Source organism: Cebus imitator, unplaced genomic scaffold (genome assembly GCF_001604975.1).
Source record: "Cebus imitator isolate Cc_AM_T3 unplaced genomic scaffold, Cebus_imitator-1.0 Scaffold309, whole genome shotgun sequence".
In the NCBI taxonomy this organism is placed as follows: domain Eukaryota; kingdom Metazoa; phylum Chordata; class Mammalia; order Primates; family Cebidae; genus Cebus; species Cebus imitator.
Window position 1 is genome coordinate 607,144 of NW_016107624.1, and position 13,695 is coordinate 620,838.

At 42.9% G+C, this 13,695-nt stretch overlaps 1 protein-coding gene across 3 annotated transcripts in view; it reads right to left on the reverse strand.

Annotated features, from left to right (window-relative positions):
• Positions 1 to 13,695, reverse strand: part of CDK5RAP2 (CDK5 regulatory subunit associated protein 2) — a 199,379-nt gene that overhangs the window by 79,910 nt on the left and 105,774 nt on the right. For 2 of the 3 annotated variants that reach the window (XM_017503290.2, XM_017503287.2), the window contains exons 15-17: positions 7,276 to 7,376; positions 2,141 to 2,271; positions 525 to 634 (exon numbers count right to left, since the gene is read on the reverse strand). In XM_017503290.2, coding sequence (XP_017358779.1) covers positions 525 to 634; positions 2,141 to 2,271; positions 7,276 to 7,376 — 342 coding nt within the window. The remainder of the gene's footprint in view (positions 1 to 524; positions 635 to 2,140; positions 2,272 to 7,275; positions 7,377 to 13,695) is intronic. The other variant, XM_017503288.2, reaches the window with a different exon arrangement.

A 13,695-nucleotide genomic window follows, 5' to 3' on the forward strand; every position in this document is an offset into this window, starting at 1 on the left:
AAAAGAAAAGAAAAGAAAAGAAAAGAAAATCCTTTCCAGTTTGAAAGATATACTGATCAAACCTGGAACTTTATTCATTCAAAATGCATCTGTTATTACCTCCTATATGTGTGTCAGGCAATGGGAAATCGGAAATAAGTAAGACACAATCACTAAGTTTAAGATGTTCACAGCCTAGCAAGGAAATATAGACAAATAACCAGATAATTACAGATCGGTAAGAGAAGGACATTGATTTGGATTAGGTACAAGAAAAGAGGTGAACAACCTGAAGGAAAGGTGGCTAACTCTTAAACTGAGGGGCCAGAGAGCTTTTCCTCAAGGAGATCAAGGCTGGCTGGGTTCTTAGGCCTGAGGAGTTTATCAGACACGAGGGAAGGTACTCCAGGTAACGGACACAAGGAGGGGCACACACAAGAGGGGACAGGAAGGAAGGAAGAAGGGCCTTCGGAATCTTAGCCTCTCATCAGGAACCCAAGATACGACAAACAAAAGAAAAGCACTAAAAGTTAATAGGTCAATACCTTTTTCTTAAGCTCTTCTTGAGAAAAATGCTCCACTTGAAACCGATTGTTTTCTTCAAGGCAAATACTTAGATAAGATGTTTGATCACTATAAAATGAAAATGATTCTTCTGCCAAAAAAAAAAAAAAAAAGTGAGGATTGGGAAGAGAAAAAGGATATCAGAAACAGATCCTCCCAAAGACTTATCCCTGTGCAATCCATCTGAAGCAATGTGAATGGGGACAGTGGATGGAAAGGAGCGTAAGTACGCAGAGGGAGCTGAAGGCACCACTTTTGGAGCAAAAGTAATTTTCCCTTTCTCAACAGGCTGGTATTTCAATGTATAGTTTCATCTTAGGCTGTAGGTTTTCACTGTGGCCAACTGTGAATTATAATTTGCATATCAAGTATTGTGCCTGGAGACCATTCTGAATGGCACAAGCAAATGGTGATTTCATTTTAAATGAGGGACTGATTGTGTTTAGGGGAGAATGCAGAAAAATTAGACGTGACCCTCAAGGGTAGAACTCAAGGGAGATAAAAGTGTCTGATCTATTTTTGTATAGGCCCCAGACCCCTCATGGGAAACAGCACACTAAGTGCAGAAAGTGCCTGCTAGTGCTAAAATAAAAGAATCTCTGGTTACCAAGGTAAGGAGCTGCTTCCTTTGCAGCAAAGGTCAATTCTAATAGGAAGGGAAGAAGCGGGGGCAGGGAGAAGATATGTGTATTGAGCAAGGCATATCCACAAACAGTACCTCATTTAACACACAAACGTAAGAACTGATATATCTAAAATACAGTACAGAATACGAGAAAGAGCTACGCTTAAAAGAAGATGCCCTGGCTCAAATCTGGGCACATCAGCCCCCAGCTGAGCCTTAGTTTCTTCATCTGTAAAATGAAGTTAATACCTACTCTATCTAATGAGGTGACGTTGAGGATCACAGATGAAAAGTTAGGTGCCTAGCACTGTGCCTTGTACACCGCAGATGCTCAAGAAATGTCAAAACTGTTATCACCAATTTTTACCAAATGTGTCAGGCACTGGGCTAGAGACACAGAAGGGAATCAGATATTAACCCAGATTTTAAAGGGCTCAAGTTCTACCAGGTAAGAGGGTCAAATATTAATATTACTGTGATGAGTCCAGAAAACCTAAGTCCCACAGGACCCTCATCTTATAGGGAGGGAGGGCCTTTAATGCACCTACAATGCTACAAACAGTGCTTCAACCTGAAACAGTGTCTCACCCATATGTCTGTGCAGTCTTGGGCTCTCTGCAGTAGGTGCTGTGGTGGCAGTACTCAGATATTTTGGGCAGTGAGGGTTGCAATCCCCAGAAAAAGGGGATTGCAAGGGCCCAGGGATATCTGGAACTAGAAGTATCAAATGATGCAGAAAGTAGCAGAGGTACCGCGGAAGCAACGCTGCACCGGACCTTCTGCAGAATTAGTACAACTTACTGGGCTCTTCTACTAGAAGGCCAGCATCAACACGGTCACCACAAAAAGGCTCTCCAGACTAAACCCCGTGTATGTTTCATCCCTCAACAAATATTTAGGACTCTCCTGAAGTTCAGTCCATGCCCTCCAAGTGGAAAAACCAAAGAGAAGTGCGTAGAAGAGTGTGTGTACCTTCCCGCCTCCGAATTTCGCCGATCTGCTCCTCCAAGGTCTTTCGCAAATTCTGATAAGACAGCACATCCCATTCCAGTCGCTTCCGCAGAGCAAAAATGTTGTTTAACTCAGCTTGCAGGTTGTTGATACTTGGTAAAACAAGACACCAGAAGTTTTAAAACAGACCTATTTGTACTTTTAGATGCAAAGCCCAGAAAACCTTCCCGTGATTTTTATGTCATTTGTGGTTTTTTCTGGTTATAAAAGTAAATACAGGTTTACTATAGAAAATTTTAAATACACCAGTATAAAGAAAACAAAAATTATCACGCTCCTACTACCAATCTTTTCCCCTATGCATAATTTACATGGCTGTAATAATACTAGACATACAATTCTGATGAGCATTCCTTGTGTCATAATTCCCTATAATTTTAGAAATTGTTTGCAAACATCATTTTTAATGACTGTATAATATTAAACCAGGTGACTGTCTAACCACTTACTTTAATTCGTCCCCTATTAGTGGATTCCTGGGTCATTTCCAGGTTTTTGCTATAGGCCTATCTAGGTGAAAATAATTTAATTCTCTAGTCCAGAATGTGTCTCTGTTCAGAACAATGCCCTGAAAGGGCTTGGGTATAGAAAGGGAGGCTCCCCAGGGCCTGGCGTTAGTTGGGCACCTAGGCCTCAGAAGAAAGGGAGACAGAGGACTCCTGTTATGTTATTCCCCAAAAAAGTCAGAATGGAAGTAAGGATGTGGGACAGGTGGGAAGAGACAAAAAGGAAGAGTCAGTCAACAATAACAGGGAGAAAAGGACTAATTTAGGGGCCAAAAAAAACTCAACTGTGGTGGGTTAACCACTCAAAAATGAACAGTATGAATGGATTTCTATTCTGGGAGAGGGAATATAGTGCTGAGCTGTGCAGGGAGCTTGCACGGACCAGAAGCCCAAAACCCAGAGAGGCCAAGAAAATGCACACCTCCCAGAACCTGCATTAATATTGGGGAGCCCTGTGCAATAGAACTTTCTCCATTGATAGAAGTGTTCTATATCTGCACTGTCAACCACAGTAGCCACTAACTAACTGTGCCTATTGGGCATTTGAAATGTGGCTAACGTACCAAGGAACTGAATGTTTAATTTTATTAAATTAAAAGTAAGCTTAAATGTGAAAAGCCACATGGCTAGTGGCTACTGAACTGGACAGTGCAGATCCATAAGAAAGGCTTTGGACTCCTACTGATGTGCAACTGGCAGAGATCTGACCACTTAAATCCAGCTCTCAGAAGAACATGGAGACCCCAGCTGACATCTGAATAGCATAATGTTTCACTGTGCATCTCTGTGCTTAAAGCCTTGTTTGACATCCAGGTTATTTTCTTAAGAAAGATTCCCAGCAATGCAATTACTGGGTCAAAGTATATGAACATCTTTAAGACTACTGAAACACATTAACAAATCAGAAAGGCTCATTTTTTAGACAGCAAGAGAGCTATCATTCTCCATCCAGCACCTACGGTTCCCTAAAAAGGTCCATCAATGCCATGAAATTATCTGCAAAAAGGTACTTATATGTGGATTTTTCTAGGGAGAGGGCCTATAAGCTTTCATCAGTTTTTGCAAAAGGGATCAATACCCCCCGAATGGTTAGGACAATTGCTCTAAATATGTGTGCCAGACTCCTCAAAGAAGCCCCGCTTCTCCTTCAGAGACTTCCAGCTACATCCGTCGAACTGCACACATAAATCAACACATATTGGAAGGAAAATAAACCATCATGTCTAATCTTCTATGCCTGCTGCTTTGAGGACAGTTCATTGTGAAGCAGTCTTCACGCAAGGGAAAGGGCCCTACTAGCAACTTGTACCTAGTTCCATTTTAAGGCAATCATAATGATCAATTTGTAAGGCTGATGAAAAACCTCACAGAGGTGTCACAGCACAGCACTCGCTTGGATGCAGTGGTACCGCAGAGGCATTTAACCAAGGGGAAAAAAGAGACTGTTTTAGCAACGCTCCTGCAATTAGGGCTGGGGAAAGCTAACGGCTTCACTCCCTCTTCCATTTTCTGACAGGGTGAAAAGTACACAGCTGCTGTTCCTGTGTCTGTCACTTATGTTTTCCCAACTTGAGAAGCTTTCCAAGGTGTGAGGAGTTGAGAGAACAAAAGGTGCTTCACTCAGAAAAAAAAAAAAAAAAAAAAAAAAAAAAAAACCGTCTTCCTGGAATTGGGGCAGGGCAGACAGGAGCAAAAATGAGGCGTCAGAGGGACCCAAGCTCAAAATAGCACGCTACCACTACTGGGCAAGCCAGTTCATCTACCCAAGTCCTGATTTCCTCATGCAAAATGGGGGTAACAATACCTTTGCTTTGCAATTGTTTTGAGGAGTAAATAAGATGTTATGTGGGAAAGACCTTAGGACAGGGCCTAACACATGTGAGATGCTCTGCAAACATCATTTCCTTCCTTACACATACTCCAACAACTCCCATACAGAAGATAGTATTTATGAGCCAAGATTGCTGATTTTCATGAGTTACAGCAATGATTCTCATCTGGAGATGATGTTGCCCCCACCCCGCAGGGGACATTTGGCCATGTCTGGAGACATTTTTGGTTCTTCAAACTGCATGGGAGAATCAGGTGTGCTGATCCTCCCATGATAGAAGCCAGGGATTGCTAAACATCTTACAAAGCACAGGACATGTCCTCATAACAAAAAAAAATTATCCAGCCCCAAAAAGCCTCATACTGCTGAGGCTGAGAAACCCTGAGTTACAGGGAAACTGTGCTAGTCCTCAAGATTGGGAGTGTACCGGCAAGAACCTGGCTCGGGAGCCAAGGCGACCCGAGTACTGATAATCCTTCACTGCGGACACAGTGTCTTAGAATGCACATTTTCACTTCTGTAATTTGGGGATAATCCACTAACTTCTAAGTGCTGCTGTGAAGAATTAATAGTAAAAGTGAAAGGATCAGCCACATTCTTGCTCATGATGAGTTTCCTCCCTTCTTGCCCTCCATTTCCAGTTTTAATCACAGTACCTCATCTGTCTCCAGGGTCATCCACCTTTCCTGCCAATTTCCAGAGTGAACAGTGCTAGAGTTACAGAAGGGAGCTCCATCTTCCCTAGCCCACATACTGCCCTCTGGATATGCCAAGGTCTGAGGATTCAAAAGCCCCCTGCAAACTAAGTTTACACATGATGGAATACTGAGACATATGTAAGCTTTTCATGTTGTTGTTATTCTTAAGAAATCCTACTAATTACTGAGTGCTTACTATATGCCAGGAAGTATTGTCTTTATTAAGACATTGTCCTCTCTAGTTTCAACACAACCCTGTAAAGTAGGTAGATATATAAGTAGGTAGGTAAGCAGGCAGACCAGCCAATCTCAATTTCACAAACACACTGAGGCTCAGGGTGAGAAACTACTTCCCGAAGAGCTCAGGGCTGCTGAGTGGCAGAGCTGAGAAGTGGACTCGGGTCTATCTCCCCCTAAATGTATTACAAGTCTGAAGATGAACAGGAAACCTTTTAAGAATCCTTGTTAGTCATGGCCCTGACCTGCCTCAGTCCCATCCAAGTTTTCATTCATTAAGAAGGAGCCTGTGAAACTTGGAGCCACTCATGAAGCTGAGAAGACTCAAGGGCAACCATATCCACCCACAGGGCCTCTCAGTACCCAGAATCAACCTGGCTCCCACCTAGAGAAGCTGCACGATTGAAAGGAAATGTGTCCGTTCCCTCTGTGAGTTTCCACACATGACTCAACCCCCTGCTGTCCCCTCTTCAGCAGCATGTTTTTGTTTTCCCTAGATTCATTTCCAATGAAAAAATCTAGAAATTATCTCATAATTTAGAAGATCAGCATGGCGGGGAGGGCATTCCTGAATAGAACATTCCTGCCTACTCTGTACCGGCCCCAGAAAGCAGAGACAGTAAGGTGGGATCCCTGCCCTGAGGAAGCTCCCAACACAGGTGAGGAGGCAGAGCAGGCACAGACAGTGACACAAGGTGACCTCCCAACACAAGGCAGAAACACAGAGAGGCAAGTGTTCTGGGGATTGGCTGGGTCACCTGACAAGGGTAACATTCAATCTATATTCTAAAGGACTGGGAGGAGACAAAGTAGGGGAAAGGTTGGGAATAGAGGGGTAGGAAACACAGGTGAAGATACAGGCAGGAACACGCAGCCCAGGGAACAATAAAGAGCTCACTATGGTGAGGGCAGAGGGCATACGAGAGGGAAAAATGAGGGGTGATTCTTCTTTAACTTGTTATTACAGAAAATTTTAGACATATACAAAAGAAAAAACTAACTACTATAATGAACCTCTCCCCCATCTACATGTACCCCAGTCCCAACAATCAGAGAGCCAGGGCCAATCTTGTTCCCCACCCACTTCCTCAGCTTCTGCACCGTTTGGAAATGAATTCCAGACATCGTATCCTTTCAATTGTACCCATCCCGCTGTGTAAAGAGATGATTTCTCAATGTGAGAACTCCCTGAGGCCAACCCCGCATGTACAGATATGTGAACAGAGACCCAGAGCAGGACAGTTGCCTGTGGACATGGAGCCAGAAAGTGGGAGAGCCAAGGCTAGAACAAGGCCTCTATCCTAGATTTGGCTCTCCTCGCCACACTTGCTGGCAGCAAATCATTTCAGCAATTCTGCAGGGATAGGGAGACTTATTTGAGTCCCAGGGCTCTGTCACTTGACATCTGTGTGACTTTGAGCAAGTCACTTACCCTATCTTAGTTTTCATGACCTTATAGAAAACAGGGACAGCATGATTATTACTTCATAGAATGGCTGTGAGGATCATATGAGATAATACACATGGAAGCATTTTCTAAATATATAATACAGTATTTTTAAAACCTGAGTAATCATGATATTTTAATCATAATTTTGTTGCCAAAAATTAGACACTTCTTGACAATTCTTGATAGAAAACAGGTACTTCTGACTATTAAATAGGGCAATCACCATCTAAGCTTTAAAAGCTCCATAAGCAACCTGGCAGGACTTTGCTGCCTTAGAGATCACCAACACTGACTGAAAGGGGGCGGGTGTGTGTGTGTGTGTGTGTGTGTGTGTCATTTACATGTGTGATGTCCAGACAGAAGGAAACGCTCACCTGTCTGATTCCTGCAGAGATTTGACCAGATGGGTATAGATGTCCTGCTCTTTCTTTAAGACCTGAATCAGCTCTTCATAGTCTGATGATTGTTTCTTTTCCTGGAAATGACAATGAGCATGTGACATTAAGGGAAGAATTTTTAAAGAATACATCCTTATATTATGCAAACAGATGTAGTTAGTCCCGGATTTTAAAACCAAACGAAGGTGAGGCCCTGTGCCTAGCTCTGGCTCAGGCCACAGTCAGAGAGCACCACCTTCAGGAGGAGTGGGGAATGACTGCCCATCACTCACCCCAGAACAAAGCTGAGAGCTGAGCTTCCAACAGCTGCTAGGAAGACGCATCAGTTACGGGATTAGCCCATCATGAGACTGTCACCCCTCAGAGTTGCTGGTCATCATTTTTACAACACTACAAAAAAATGTCTTTCCATACTCACTGTTGCTCCAAAGAAGAGAAATTCACAAACCAAACCTGGCACTGGGGACTAGGAACTTAAGAGTCACATACAAGAGGTCAACTAAGGCATTCTGGGGAGGCATCCATAACAGGGTGATGATGAAGAGACCTGAGTTGGATCTCTGCCACTTACTAGAGGTATGATCTTGGGTAAGTAGCTTAACAAACCTCTATGAGCTTCAATCTCCTCATTTATGAAATGGGGATGTCATTTTGTGAATTCACATTCGCAAATGTGAAATGTTTTAATGTTCAAAATTTGATTCTGCCACTTACCAGTTCTGAGACTCTGGGAGGTTACTTACTGGGAACCTTGGTATTCTCACCTATAAAAATGGTGGACAACTGCCACCACTTTATGGAGTTAAGGAGTAGATAAAAGATAACCTGTGTATGTAAAGAACCAGAAATACCTGGAGAAATGGCGATTCCCATATTAGGAAAAGGAAAATCAGGAACAATAAAAGATATGTGTATAGCATTTTATTGTGGCAGAAAATGAGGAAGTGCTTATAGAACAGTGGCTGCCAGAAGCTGGAGGGATGAGGATATGGGAGACGCTGATCAAAGCAAACAAAATTTTAGTTATACAAGATGAATTCATTCTGGAGATGTAATGTACAGCATGATGACTATACGTAATAATACCCTGGCCAGGAACAATGGCTCACACCTATAATCCCAGCACTGTAGGAGGCCAAGATGGGAGAATCACTTGAGGCCAGGAGTTCAAGACCAGCCTGGGCAACATAGCAAGACCCCATCTCCACAAAAAAGTAAAAAATAAAAACATTCGCTGCATATAGTGGCATGCGCCTATAGTCCCAGCTACTTGGGAGGCTAAGGCAAGAGGATCCCTTGAGCCCGGACGTTTGAGGCTGCAATGACCTGGGATCATGCCACTGCACTGAAGCCCAGGCAACAGAGCAAGATCCTGAAATAACAAACAAGCAAACAAAAAATACTGTATTTAATACTGGAAATGTACCAAGAGGGTAGATCTTAAGTTTCTTCATCACACACAAAAAAAGTAATAATGTGAGATGATAGATATGCCAATTAACTTGATTATGGTGATCATTTCACAATGTATATGTTTATCAAAACATCTAGTGTACCTTATATATATCCAATTTCAAGTTGTCAATTATAACTCAAAGCTGAAAAAAAATTTTTAAAGAAATGCTTAAATAATGATGGTATGTTGTCAAAAAGGACACACATCCAGTTTGGAAAGGCTTCCACAAGCCAAATCCGGGATGATCTGAGCACTGAAATAAATAATGAGATTGTAATGGTTTATACCCCACTGATAGTAATAGATTATAACCCACCAAATAAAATAGGAATTCGTAAATCCATACTGATATGAATGGGAGGGAAAAAGAGCAGGCTTTCCTTTATAGAAAAATGATGAATAATAAATGTAGAAAGAATGAAGGCATTAGAAAAATCACCCTTTGCCAACTAACACAGTAATAAATAATTCAGCCAAGAAACATAAAAGAATGCTAAAACTAGTAGGTAGAAGTTTGAAGATCAAGATATTTACACAGACTCAAAACACTTCTACTAAAATACTTATTAAATACAAAGAGAAAAAAGCATAACTAGACAGTCAAGACACCTGGCAGACACTATCTTCATAAAGTTATCAAAGTTAGCATAGCCAATAATGGGACAAATCCAATTGTGTATCACCAAACAGGACACAATGAGAAGACACAGCGTCACTACCATGATATTCCTGCCAAAGATGCATAAACTGAACCTAATCAGCCAAAAAAAAACACCAGAGAAACAACCCAAACTGAAGGGACATTCTGTAACATAACTGGCCTGGGCACTTCAAAAGTGTCAAAGTTATGAAAGTCAACGGAAGATTCTGGAACTGTTCCAAACTAAAGACTAAAGTATCAAGACTATTAAATGCAAGGCATTTCTAATAATCCTGCATAGGATCCTTTTGTTGCAAAGGATGTTATTGAGACAACTGATGAAATGCGAACGAGTCTGAGGATTAGAAGATAATGATGGTGAAAATTGGTCCAGGTTAATTTCCTGGTGGTAGTGGCTGGGCTGAGGTTATACAGGAGAATGCTCCTGTTTATAAGAAATACACACTAGCATATTCAGAGAAGGCAAGGCTTCACATTGGCAACTTTCTCTCAGAAGGCTCAGAAAAAAATACAATCCTTTATTTTTATACTTTTCTACAAATTTAAAACTATTTCAAAATAAGAAAAAATGTTCAATTAAAGTTAATGCGTATAGAATACCCAACACAGGGCCTAGCACCAACTAAGTGCTCTCTAAATGCTGGAAGGCCGATGTTCAGTTAGTGAAGAAACTGGGGCTGCAAACAGCCTTTATAGTTCACCCTGACTTATGTTTTCTCCTAAAGCTAAGATACCACCTACAACAGGGGCTTTCAACCTGATTAAAATTTACAGGCTGAAGGTATATGAGCGGAGGAAAAAAATTACATCTCTATTTCCACTAACCTCTGAGATTTAGCATTACCTTCAATTATGAATTGAAGAAATATTGCTATTTCTACAAACCATAGTAATACCAGTGGTATTACCTTGACTTTGTCATGGAAAGAAATAGTTATTTTGTATATGTTGCAGATATCTCAAAATATTCATTTTTATCGCTACTTTATAACTATGGTAGTTACTTATACTCACCACATCTTACTATTTAACATATTAATAAAGAAGCACCATTTCCATAGCATAACTTTTTATATTTTGATAACTTAATTTCAAAATATTTGGTTTCCTTTAGAATCCTACACATGTATTTTATGCATTTAAACATTTTTTCAAGATAGGGGGCTCTGGCTTCAGTAAATTGCCAAAAGGATGCAGAGGGCAAAAAAGGTGAAGAATCCCTGATCTAGGGGAATACCATTATGTTTCCAAGCCTGACAAAACAAGGCCAAGGCACCACCTGCCAATTAAAGCTTTTAAATGCTAAACCACCAGTTTGGTCATGGTAAGTCAGTCATCCAGACTGCTGGAAATGTCAGGCCCTTTTGTAAATCACGCCACATGTCAACAGCACAAGGAGTTCCCAAACGCCATTTGTACATAACAACAGTATCCTGTGGGATTCTCTCAGCTCCCACCTGCACAAAAACACATGCGCAGCCAGGGGACCTCAGAGAAGAGTGGGTAGGATTTAAAGAGGACATCAAGACCAAGGAGGCTCTCCAGGCCCAGTATGTCAGCCACCAAGCTAAGTGTATTCCAGGCATTTTCTTTTTTAGTCCCCCCACCCCCTTTTTTTTCGAGATGAAGTCTCATTCTGTCGCCAGGCTGGAGTGCAGTGGCGCAATCTCGGCTCACTGCAACCTATGACTCCCTGGTTCAAGCGATTCTCCTGCCTCAGCTTCCCAAATAGCTTGGATTATAGGCACTCGCCACCATGCCCAGCTAATTTTTGTATTTTTTTAGTAGAGATAGGGTTTCACCATTTTGGCCAGGATGGTCTCAATCTCCTGACCTCATGATCCGCCCACCTCGGCCTGCCAAAGTGCTGGGATTACAGATGTGAGCCACCGCGCCCAACCTCAAGGCAATTTCTTATTTAATCTTCACAAGGACCCAATGTGCTTATGTGTTACTATGCTCCCCATTTTAGAGATGAGGAAACTGTGGCACAGAAGTTCAAGATGGTGAGGCCAGGTGTGGGCTTCGAGGCCCATACTCTTTAGCCCACTCATCACTGCCCCATAATAGATGCCTTAAATATAATGCATCTGGGTGCTTGGCCAGGGTAACGTCATCACTGTCAGCCATATAAAGGCCAGCCAAAGAAAATAAGAAAAGCCAGTGAAAAAATAAGAAGATCTATTGTTTCCTGAGCACTTAACATGAGGGGCAGTGATGATTAAGAGTGTGTGACTTTACGAACTGTGCAACCTTGAACAAGTTACTCAACTTCTCTGTATGTCAATATTCTTAACTCTAAGTAGAGGTAATAATTCTACCTATGTCCTGGAGTGTTAAAGAGATTAAATGAGTTAATCCAGACAAAGTTCTCAGAATGATGCCTGGCTCGAAGCAAACACTTGATAAATGTCAGCTGTTACTATTATTCTTATGCTCCCGAGTGCTATACTAGCTACTGACATATCATCTCTAGTTGCCACAGCATTCCAGGGAACGTCCCATTTTTCAAATGATGAAACCGACTCTGGGAGCAGAAGTAACTTGTTTGAGTCCACTCAGCTAGTAACCGGTAAAGGGAGAATTTGTGCTTAAGTAGTAACTTCAAAGCCAACCAAAAAAGGTTAGGATCAAGAAAAAAACAGTAAATATGGATTTCTGATAGATGGCCTAGAGACTCCAGGAATGTATGCATGTGGGACCCAGTTTCTTAACAGGACCTCTGCAGGCTGGCTCCTAGTCCTAGAGGACAGCCCACTGCCACGCCAGGGCCTGCATATCAGCTCAGGCTCTTTTCTTCTTTCTGGCAGCTATTCCATAGGTTCCTCAAAATTTTCAGGCCACCACTCTCCTCAGTTCCTGCTCTCTTCCCTTCCTCCTGCCCTTGCATCTCAGTGGAACTGGAAAATCCCTCCATCGGAGCCCCAGGGGGAATGTCTATCCCCCCGAGACCCAGTGCCATCATTTACCACTCACCAGGGCAACTTACAGGATCTGCTCAGGCCAAACCTCATCAGGAAGCCCTTTCTTGACTGACAAAGATGCCCTCCTCCAGCCCCCAGAGCTGGTGCGCCAGCTACCTGTCTACAGGGCTGACGGATCCTGGCAAGCAGCAGTGTCCTAAGCCAGGCACAGTGTCCGGCACAAATCAAATGCTGCCACAAATACTTGCTGAACTGATGATTAAGTAGGTAAGAAGGAAACCCACAGACCGATATGAATCTTAAGAGCAGAGATTCCTGGGGATATTTTGCATAATGGAAGTCAGAGTGAGTCAACGTCTTCCTAGAAGCAAATTGCTTACCCATGTTAAATAAATGAACTCTTCAAAGCCATTTGGGTCCCATTTCATCAATCACCTATTCCCCTGCATTGAATCATGCCTCATTAGAATGAAGTCATTTGGCTCCCTCAGCAGAGCTGACAAACCAGTAGCTTCTCTTGGACACACAGGCAGGCAGCCAGGTGGCCCAGAGGGGAGTCATGAGAAGCACCTGCTCAGCAGGAGCAACCAACCCTCGCTGTCCCCTCTCCACCCAGCCCATGCAAACAAGGAGCAACCCAGACCGGAGGCCTCTCAGCGCAGACAAGACTCATCACTGCCGCACATCTGCTGTGTGTCTGGCTCTGTGATGTGTTCTACACGGCCCTTGGAATGACCACCCCGCTTACTGCATTCCCCTGCCTCACCTGAGAACTGTCCCTAAAACACAGGAGTGAGTTCCAGGAAGACTCCTCTCCTTGTGAGCCAGGCCTGGGCCCGCTTGCTAAACCAGTACAATTCTCTCCCAGGAAGTGAGAGATTGAAACCAAAACATGAGACAGCTGGGAGTCTCTAGGCCTGTGTCATGTCAATGACAGAGCCCTAAAGTCTGGGACTTCGGCTGTCAAGGTCCATGGTGCTGCCCTAGTTTCACCCTCCCCAAAGTGTGGCTGCTCAAGTCTTGCCTGGCATCTGTGAGAGCCTCCAGTCTGCTCCCAATCAATATTCTCTTTCATGGTGGCCGTGCTCAGACCACCCAGTGTGGGGTCCTGTGGCTTGCAACTAAAAGAACCTTAACTAATCTACTTCCTGTATTTCTAATCCTCTCAAAAGGCAGGCATGCAATTGCCCACTTCACAGATGAGGAAAGTGAGTTTCAGGGGCATTAAGTGAGTTGCCCAAGATCACAGAACCAGTGAGTAGCAGGACTAGCATTCTGACACCAAAGCCAGGCATTTTCTACTTTACCATAGTTTGCTTAATGACTTGAAGGAAACACATGTAATGTACAGATCA